General features: G+C 57.9%; 1 protein-coding gene across 6 annotated transcripts; it reads right to left on the bottom strand.

Annotated features, from left to right (window-relative positions):
* Positions 1–309: 309 nt before the first annotated feature.
* On the bottom strand, positions 310–9,812 carry INPP5J (inositol polyphosphate-5-phosphatase J; the record flags this gene model as incomplete). 6 transcript variants are annotated; one of them, XM_079718237.1, is made up of 13 exons in its annotated part: positions 310–816; positions 1,015–1,119; positions 1,246–1,323; positions 1,472–1,609; positions 4,225–4,408; positions 4,545–4,654; positions 4,795–4,906; positions 5,303–5,478; positions 5,795–5,911; positions 6,122–6,230; positions 6,350–6,466; positions 6,820–7,907; positions 9,563–9,812. In XM_079718237.1, 13 exons carry the CDS (start codon positions 9,665–9,667, stop codon positions 310–312), a joined length of 2,946 nt encoding a protein of 981 aa, XP_079574363.1. The 6 variants fall into 6 exon arrangements, with proteins under 6 accessions (XP_079574363.1, XP_079574364.1, XP_079574365.1 ...); XM_079718238.1 differs by having other exon boundaries at positions 6,820–7,889; positions 9,563–9,773; XM_079718239.1 differs by having other exon boundaries at positions 7,846–7,907; positions 9,563–9,667.
* Positions 9,813–10,175: the final 363 nt, after the last annotated feature.

Below are 10,175 nucleotides of genomic sequence, written 5' to 3'. Positions count from 1 at the left end.
CTGACTGCCCCCAACCCCAGACTGCTAACAAGTTAGGAAGAAGTCAGGAGTGAGGCTGGAGAATTTAATTCCTAATTGATGACCTCTAGGTTTGCTCCCCCATCCCAGATGGGGGCTGGGATAGGGGTTTGCTGATTGTCACAGTTGAGGTGCCAGGACCAAGTTTGGGGGACCCCAGTTGGCCACCCTTGGCCAGAATAGAGTGGCAGGTGCACATAAAGCTGGAGCAGCAGCAGGAGGGAGGCAGGTGGGTTTGCAGAAGATTGAGGCAGAGTGGGGGCCACGTAGGCCTGCCTGCCCACCTCACCCTCAGGGCCCCAGGCCCCCTTCCTCCAGGCCCTGCTGACCCTGGGGGCTGGGAGACAGGCTGTCGGGGGCCGGGGCCTCCCGATCGGGTCCCCAGGAGCTTCCACTGCCAGGGTCTACGGTCTCTAGGCGCAAGGCAGGCAGCAACCCCAGGCTTTGAGGCACAGATGGTGGGAATGCCCAGGACCCAGGCAGCCCAGGGGAACCCTCCTCACTGTTGCCCTGGCTGCCACCATCACTGCCCCTGTTGGGGGCTACCCGAGGCAGGCGGCGGCTCTGGGGCGAGGGGCTTCGGCTGGTGCCACGGCGTTCACAGGATGAGGGCCGCAGGGCGAGGCCGGGGAAGCGGGCCAGACCTGGGCTTCGGCTACGGTGCCGCTTGGACTTGCCAGGGCTTGGGCTGCGGGACTTGGATGCAAGCAGCTCCAGGGTGCTGTCATCCTCTTCCTCCGAGCTGGCACCCGAGCTGTCTGTGCTGCTGCTGGCCAGCTCCGAGGTAGGCAGTGAGATCTGGGGGGAAGGCTGGTCACTGGGGTGCCGCTCTCCCCAGCTGGCCACTGAGGCCTCTGGGAACCACTCCCACCCTCCCCCTTGGCAGACCCAGGAAGGTCAGGATACTTGTAGGAGGTCACAGAACAGAATGTAGAAGCTGTAGAGGCATTTGAATACTCCTTTGGTGCCCCTGCCCCTGCAGCCTGGCCTACTTACCTGGAAGGGCTCAGTGACCCCGATGAGGATGCTGTGGGTGTGGCTATAATAGCCCAGGATGAAGTCTCCGTGACCCTTGGGCAGTGACTCCTCACTGAATGTCACCTGGTGGGCCGGGGGGGTTAGGCCCAGGTTGGGGTGAGGGAGGCAGCCTCAGGACCCTTCAAGCTGAATCCTGAGCCCCCAAGGGCAATGGGGACTTCCTCCCACTCTCCCCCTCCCCTTAAGTACCTGGTAGATGTTCCCATCCACATCCTCGTGTTTGGCCCAGACATAAGCCACGTAGTCCTTGCAGTGGCGGAAACCCACCTGGGGTGAGAGCAATCAGGGTCGTGACCCCTAAGGACTGACCCCAGCAGCCTCAAACTCTGGGGAAGCCAGGGACTCCACGTGGGTCCCTGGCTGCCCCTTCAGGCCCTTCCTTCCCCGATGTACCGACCACCCCTGCCCGTCTCACCCGGTACAAGCCGATCCAGTCCCAGGAGCTGCGGGCAAACACCGTCTCTATGCGGTACCTCACCACAGCCTGCTCCGGCCGCACCCACTCGTCTGCCACATCCAGCCGCACAAGCGGCACGTCGTCTCTGAAGGCAAACTGCCCAGGGGCAGGGGGCAACATCAGGCGAGACCCTCTAGTATTCTATGCACCTAGAGCCCTTGGGCCTGCGTCGGCACAAATTGGCTGAGATGAAGGGCCTTTGAAGCCACTGCACAGACTGGGAAACTGAGGAAGAACAGGTCCAGGATGAATGCCAGGTTTCCTGCCTCCCAGCTCAGGGCTCTTTTTGTCCTTAGCCTCCTTAGGGAGTGAGTGAGAACACAGCTTTGAAGCTTAGTAGACCGTGGGTTTGTCCCTGGCTCTGCCATTGTTATGCAGTGTGACCCAAGGTGAGTTTCTTGACCTCCCTGAATAGAAGGGCTCCTGTCCTTAAACTCTGATGATCTTATTTAACTCTTGGCGTTGCTCTGCAGATTCAATGAGATACCATATAAAGCGTCCTATAAACTTCTCAGTATACAGTAGGTGCTCAATGAATGACTTGCCTATAAGCTAACAAAGGAGTCCCATGATGCACTGGATATTCTGGAGTAAAGTTAACACCCATGAGCAGGCAAGAAGAGCTCTGGGTAGGTGGCTGGAGACCGTCCAGGCTCTGCTACTAACCTGCTTCATGACCTCAGGTAAGCCCCTCATCAGGCTAAGTAAGACTCAGTTTCCCCACCTGTATTAAGGAACCACTATTAACCTTGTTTGTCATCAGTCCATGGAGACAAAAGAATCTTCTCTTCCCAGGGTCACCCCAGGCTGAGCAGGGGGTCACCATGTGGATGGGGTTGCTGGGGTGGCAGGTGGCCAGGATATTGGCTTCACCTCTGTCCCTCAGGAAAAGACTCAGTGGTGCCAGCCTCCGGCTTTGTCTGCTCCCCTGTTTATCTGGTTTCAACTTTCTCTCCCTCCTCAGCTTCTAAGCCAAGCTGCTTAGAAGAAACCAGCACATCCTCTCCCTGCTGTGGGTTCCTAACAGCAGGTCTGGCCAGGTTGCGCTCTTGGAAATACCCTTTAGGGCCTTGTGGGGTCAAAACTCCTGCTGAGCCCTGTGCTGTGTTGCTTTGGATAAGAGATTTAAGTTCTCTGAGCCTCTGTTTCTCTCATCAGTAAAACTGAAAGAAGAATTTGGATATCCTCAGGGCCTACCACAGTATTCAAAGGGATGACATACATGAAGTAGGCTACACAGGCTCTGGCATATAGTAGGTGCTCAACAGGTAATGTTTTACAAGGGACAGGGTTCTAGATAAGGAGGGAAGGACAGGGCACCCAAAAGGAGTGGTTCTCAAGGTGAGGTCCCTGATTGGGGGTTAAACCTCCCACCCAAGGCTTTTACCAAAGGTCATGGGAGGCCAGACATGGGCAGATTTCCATTCCCAGCTGAGGACATTGGCCACTGTCCCTCTGACTGACCATATGACAAAGTTAGCAGGGAAAACATTCTCTGGTCTGCTGGGCTCCCTCTTATCAGATCAAGAGAATCGGAGAGCCCAGAGTTGGGTTTCAGGACTGGAAATTGGGCTCTACCCCACTCTGCTGCTGAGCCTGTGTGCGACTTGGGGCGCATGCCTACTCCACTAACAGAAAGTTGGACTACGTGGTCTCTAAGATCCAGTTCTGACATTCTTGGATTTCCCCTTTCTCCTTTGGCAGCTAGGAGCCCCAATCCTAAACACAGGGGCTTCCCTGGTGGTGCAGTGGTTAAGAATCCACCTGCCAATGCAGGCGACACGGGTTCGAGCCCTGGTCTGGGAAGATCCCACATGCCGTGGAGCAACCAAGTCCATGCGCCACAACTACTGAAGCCTGTGCGCCTAGAGCCCGAGCTCCGCAACAAGAGAAGCCACTGCAGTAAGAAACCCGCGCACCACAACAAAGAGTAGCCCCCGCTCACTGCAACTAGAGAAAGCCTGCGTGCAGCAAGGAAGACCCAATGCAACCAAAAATAAATACATAAATCAATAAAAATTTATAATAAAAAAATCCTAAACACAATGCTAAATTTTATAGTAACTGTTTAGAGTTTAGCTTTGTATTTTTTTGTATCTCTACTCCCCCTCCCCATCACATATGGTAAGATGGTAAATAAATAATAAATGAATGTGAATGAATGCTACATGGGATTTGAGTAAATATTTTGGTGGCTGGTCTTATTATATATGTGAATTTTAACATAAGTTGCCCTAAGCCTTTCTCAGAAAAGGGGCATTAGAGATTAATGGAAAAGGTATACCCTTTGAAATCAGACTAGCCAGGGTTCAAATGCTAACCTTCCCTTTAGTAGCCATGTGACCTGGGGCAAGGGGTGCTGTGTCTCTGGGCCTCAGTTTTTTCACCTGAAAATGGAGATCATAGGACTTCCCTGGCAGTCCAGTGGTTAAGACTCTGAGCTCCCAGTGCAGGGGGCATGGGTTCGATCCGTGGTCCGGGAACTAAGATCCCACATGCCACGTGGTATGGCCAAGAATGAATGAATGAATGAATGAATGAATGAATGAATAAATACATAAATAAATAAATAATGGAGATCATAATCCCACTCCCTGTCTGCTGTGACAAGTGGATGCTACTGAGGGCAGGTGTAAGGGGTTACCGGGGGGCAGTGGGATGCTGAGCTGGGCCTGGGGATGTCATGCGGGGAGCATGAGGCCAGGACTCACGTGCAGGACGAACTGGGCAGCCACGGGCTTGTGGTCGCTGACAGTGTATTCCATGTGGCTGTGGTAGCTGTGCTGGGTCACCTGGAGCCGGTGGCTCTCCCGTCCCGAGGGGCTGGGACCTCCACCTGGAGCCTTGACCTTCCACAGGATACGGTCTGTCCAGGCTGGCTTCCGCTTCTTGGCACTGCGGTGGGCAAGGGTAGGCTGAGTATCAGGGGTTGGGGGTCAAGGCACATCTGCCTCCTGTCTCTCTTTCCTGTCTCCCTTATCCAGAAGACCTCAGCCCACATCCCCACCTCTCATCCCAGTTCTGAGCTCACCTGGTATCATATTTGTTAGTACCCACGTCAAACTTGAAGGTGGGCGCAAAGTTGAGGGGCCCCTCCTGGAAGCCCCTCAGGATGGGCCAGGTGTTCTTGGCCATGTTGAGCTGTGAGGGTCCAGAAGCACAGAATTGGACAAGAGCTTGGGCAGTGCAGATGAGGGCAAGGACCATAGCCTAGGGTACAGGTGGTCCTAGGGCATGTTCTGTGTGCTTGGGGTTTTGGGGTCCAGGCTGGGATTCCCCACCTGGTCTTTCTCCCAGAGCTGGTGGAGCTGCTCGCTGTCGATGGCAAATTTGACGAAGTGCAGGTCGTAGCTCTCGATGCGGAAGTTCAGGTCCCCGAACCAGAACACGAGGCTGTTCGGAGGTGGGGGTCAGCGGGGTCCATGGGGTAAAGAGCCCAACCCAGATCCTTCTCTGCCCCCATCCAACCCGACAGCTGCTCCCAGTGATGACGCAGAGGGTGGGTGGGTTGCTGCAGAGCCTCCAGCCCACCACGGAGCAGCAGGGGGTGTAGACCTAGAAGTTAGGTTCCGACCCCCAGCAAGGCCTTGCCCCTCGGCAAAGCTCCACCCTGCAGGCTCCACCTCCCCATCAAACTTACCAGCTTTCTTGTTCCTAGCTATAGTGTGGGTGGTCTCCACCCCCATAGGCCCCGCCTCTCCCCACAAGGCGCACCGGCCTCGCCCCTGAGGCCCACCCCTCCTTCACTAGCCCCGCCCAAGCCCCATTAGGTCCCGCCCCGGCCCATACTCGTGATCCAAGATGCCTTGAGCTCCAGGCCCCTGGAACTGCTGGAGGCTGAGGATGGTCTGGAAGTTGTCCTTGCGCTGCTCCGCTTTGTCCATGTGGGCCGGCAGGTGGCAGTTCAGGAAGCACAGCATGTGCCCGAAGGCGGCCAGTCGCACACTCACTCCACCCTTGTTGCCCTTGGGAAACAAGGTTGGGTGGGTCATGGGCGGGGCCTAGGCTAGGAGGTGAGGCCCGCGGGGCTTAGGTGGGCGGGGTCAGCGGGTGAGGCCCAGGACCCGTGGAGGTGTGGAGAGGGGTGGGTTCTAGGGATGGGAGTGGAACACTAGGAGGGGCGGGGTCTAGAAAACAAGGGGTGGGGGTGGGTGGGGAGAGGCGGGCCTCAGAGTAAGGGGTGTAGCTTGGGGTGGGGATATTGCCAGTACGCGGGGGTCCGGGGACTAATCTACGGATCCCTTAGGGCCCTGTACCCTCCCAGGCCGCTTCCACGCTCACCCAATAGCCACCCAGGCCAGTGCGCGTGCAATCAGTCTGCACATCCCTCAGGAAGGGCAGATGGTAGTACTTGGCGAACAGCAGCAGGATGACGCCCTGCATCCGCACAGTACTTACCTGCAGCAGAGGCGTGAGGAGGCTGAGAGACAGGACACAACTCCCCCGCCCCCGCCCTCGCCTTTTCCGGTTCTTAAAGGTCTGCTCCTCCATCCTCCCATTTCATGGACCCGGCCACCGAGGCCCAGCGGGCCCCACGGTGAATCAAGGCAGAGCTAGGGCCGAGAATCCAGGGGTCTCCACCTGCCCGGGGGTTGAGGGAGGAGTTACCAGCACGAAGTTGAAGGGCCCCAGTGCGTCCATGAAGAGCTCGCTCCACTGGTCGGTGAAGAGCGCGTCCTTGAGCCGCTTGTTGATCATAGAGTTCACTTCCTGCAACCTGTGGGGGACTGTGAGGCGGCCTTCGGATGGGGGGGCGCCCTAGAAACCCCTCCCGCGGGAGAGGGTCTGGGAGGCAGGAGGGGCTCAGGAGGGAGTCTACTCGCCCTGTCCCCTCACCCTATGGCGATCATGTCTGCCCTGTCACTGTCATCGCTGCTGCTGCCCAGGTGAAGGAGGGATGTGACATCATCGGGGGGCATGGCGGTGCCCACGTTCCATGTGACCACAGTGATCCTGGGGATGTGGGGGTACAGAAGGGGTTACTACTGGGGACCACTCTCTTACCCTCAACCTCCCTCCCACAGGGCTTTTTCTGGGGAAATAAGCTTGACTCTCAGCCCTCAGAAGGACCCACAGTGGGCCCAGGGTCCCTTTCACCAGACTCTTCCAGGGGAGATCAACTGAGGGGGGGTAGGCAAGTCCCTTAGGAGAGGATGCTGTCTTCCGAGGGCCCCAGAGTGGGCCTAACACCCACAGGGAGTCTTCCTCAAGGAGGTCAGCTGGGGTGGAGTAGGGTAAGCCACCCTAGAAGGATGGCTAGTCTTAGAGTTCAAGCCCCAGCAATGTCTTGGGAGAGGGCCCCTCACCAGAAGCCAGGGTCGCTCTTGCAGGTGGGCTGAGCTGACCAAGAGGAGGATGACGAGGTGGATGTAGAAGAGGAGGTGGTAAGAGGGGCTGGGGTTTCTCTGGGCTGAAGGTTGGGGCTCAGATGCCCACCAGGCCCGGCACCCAGGGTGCCGGGCCTGGGGAGGGCCATCTCAGGAGCTGGGGGGACACACGGGGAGTGGTTTGGAGAGCGGCTGGGGGAGCGGCTGGGAGATCGGGGTGGCTTGGGCAGAGGTGGGGGCACAGTCTGGGCTAAGGGGGCCCCTGGCCGGAAGGTAGGGTAGAGAAGTCCGGGGGAGCGAGTGCCAGGCTCTGGAGGACCCTGGCCCACATCCAGGGGCAGAGTCTGTGGTGGCCAGGACGAGACAGGATCCTCAGGGCTGCTGTGGGGGGCCTCAGGCCGGGCTCTGAAGGAGGGGGAGATCCAAGGGTCTGGGGGGGCTTGAATCAAGGATGGGGAGCCCACAGGACCAGATGTCTGAGTCGGGGGCTGGAGATGCCCTTCTGAAGGGGAGAGAGGTCTAGGGGCTGGGGCATCCCTCTGTTTAGCTGGTGTCCATCCCACAGAGGCCAGGGCTGATGTCATGGATGCTGGAGTCAGGGCCTGTTCCTGAGAGAGTGACAGAACTGGACTGGGCACTGGGGAAGAGCTGGAGGGGGGCTGTGGGGGCTGTTTCTCAGATGCCACAGCCAGGCTCAGGCCTGAAGCAGCCAGGGCTGGCTTGGGTCCCATGAAGGCAGGTGGCACCTGCTTCTGGTCCCTGGACAGTGGAGCCAGCCTGGGCCCCAGGGTAGCTGGAGGAGGCTTCGGCCCAGCCGAGGCAGACATCACCAACTGGCCCATAGATGTTGGAGCCAGGCTGGAGCTGCGGTGGGCAGGAGCTGTTTTCTGCCCTCCAGGGGTAGACATTGGAGCCAGGATGGGTCCGGGAGATGCCAGAGCCAGCCTTGGCCCCTTTGAGGAAGGTGGCATTGCTGCTGGTGGCCCCACAGGTGTCAGAGCCAACCTTGGTTCCGAGCGTACTGGTGCTGCGTCCTCCTTCGCTGGGAGCTGAAAACATGAGTCCATCTTGGATATAGGACAAGTCAGAGCCTCAGAGTCAACCCTAACCCGGCCTCCACTTCCATATAGACCCCAGCAGACTCTGTCTAGCTAAGAAAGGCCCATCTTTCTGAGGAAGTTCTTCCTAATTTCTCACCTCAATCCATTCTGCTGTGAATCAGCTTCTCTTCTGGAGGAAACAAGACATGGAAACCTATCCCCTCCCTCACCTGTGACACCTCTTTCATAGATGGGGAAACTAAGACCCCCAACTCAAAGGAGGCAGAGTGTGAGCCTGGACCCGAGGGCTCTCCTTGCCTTCCTGGCTGACACCCACTCCCTGGCCACCCTGGAGTGTTGGGTGGCTGGAGTCAGCTTCCCTGAGCACCACGCACCCCTGCAGTCCCTGCTGCTCCCCTAGCCAAGGGCTACTGATCTGACACCCCCCCAGATCTTCCCACTCAGGACACCCTGGGGCCAGCCTGTTAAACACCACCCCCTTTCCTCCACAGTACACAGGAACCCTCAGGTTCCCCCTGCCAAACATCCCCAGTTCCTTGGTCACAGCCCTCTCTGTCCTCGTCACCCATTCCCAGAGCTCCGTGCAGGAGCAAGAGCCTGGGTTAGGACTGGCCATGTCGATTCCCAGCCCAGCTCTGTGTGACCTTAGGCAAGCACTTCCCTGCCCAGGGCCTCAGTTTCCCTGTCTTAAAATGAAGGAACCTGGTGAAGAATCCCTGGCCACACCTTATCCTGGGAAGCCTAAGTCTCATATCCTCTGCATGTATGAGCCCAACATTTGCTAGGCTTCTATTTGAGCTCCATGGAATAGTCCATCCTCCCAAGTGTGATTCTAACACCCAGAGCAAGTCCAGGATTCTGTTGATCCTGGCACTGCACCACTGTGCACAAGTTGTACCCTCTTACCCTTGTCACCCCACCTGTGAGGACAGGCAAGCAAGTATCCTCTTTATGTCCAGCAGGTGGAGTGGCAGGGCGGGTGGGGCCCTGCAGGGACCTCCTCTTCCTTTCCCATCTGTCCCTGTCTGATGTCCCTGTCTCCAGAAGTCAGGATAAAGTGTTCCTGGCCAGGGAGGGTAGAAGGAGGTTTACACTCACCCTGGGGTGGCCCCATCCCTGCCTCCAGAGATGCAGTTCTGTCTGCATCCCGTGTCCTGCTTGGTTCAGAGAATCTGAAACTCTGCCTCCACCTCTGTCCCCAAACTCAGCTCTTTGAGGCTTGCATTTTGGGCATCCTCCTTGGTTCCTAGTGTCCCACTCCAAACCCCCACCCCAAACACCACACCGCCTCCAGCACTAACAACTTAGACATCCCAGATGTCACAGTTTCAGTCTTCAGGGACAAGCCTCCTCATTTTGCATTAGCTCAGAGAGGACAAGCAACTTGCCCAAGGTCACATAGCAAAGCTGGAGCACAGCTGGGTCCCCTGATACCTGGTCCAGGGCTTTCCCAGGAGGTCCTGGAGACAGCTAACTCCACCTCTCTCTGAGTGTCCCATCACTACCCCCTCAGCCCCTAGGGTACCCTGTTTGCCCAGTCCCTGCTTGGTGGGCAGAGAAGAGTGCCAGCCCCTCAGCTGGGGCACCAGGGTGCCTGCAGTATGTGGGGGGGTGTGGGACTAAGGATCAGGAATGGGGGAACTAGGATTTAGGGGTCTTACCTTGGAGGGTGCCCCAGTTTGGGAAATCCCATGGGGCATGGGCAGGGGGCCCAGGCCAGCCCGGGTCCCCGGCCTCACGCTGCCACTGATGCCCTGGCCCTCCATGTCTGCAGCCCCCGGCAGCCCGGGTTCCCTTGGGCTCCAGCTCCTCCGCTAGCTCCCGGGAACCAGTGATGTCATCAGCCGTTTCAACCTGCTGAGAATTTAAAGACACAGGCACCGACTTCCCAACATAGAGGTGGCCAGGGCAAGGTGGCCTACCCTGGGGACTGGCTGCTGAGCCTGGAATGGTCATGGTGGGGGAGGAAGCGGGGGAAGTGGGTCCATTGGCCTGGCACAGGTCCCAGCTGGCAGCATAGTGGAAGCTGTCTTTCTGTTCTTACCCTCCAGCCGGTAGGCCTGGCCAGCGCTTGCTCAAGGGAGGGGCATTGACACACCTGAGGGTAAGGTAGCTCAAAGGTCAGCCCCCTCTCCAAGGCTTCAGAGACACGTGAGTCCCTGCTCTGATCCTGTGACCTTCTTGACTCCCTGCCAGCTCAGGGCTTGCCTTGGCCCCCACCCTTGCCCCATTTTCAGGCCTTGGTGCCCGCCCCTCGCCTGGCTCTATCCTTCC

The sequence above is a fragment of the Hyperoodon ampullatus genome (assembly GCF_949752795.1).
Source record: "Hyperoodon ampullatus genome assembly, chromosome: 13".
In the NCBI taxonomy this organism is placed as follows: domain Eukaryota; kingdom Metazoa; phylum Chordata; class Mammalia; order Artiodactyla; family Ziphiidae; genus Hyperoodon; species Hyperoodon ampullatus.
Note: the sequence above shows the minus strand (reverse complement) of the source record. Positions and strands in the feature narration are given on the sequence as shown.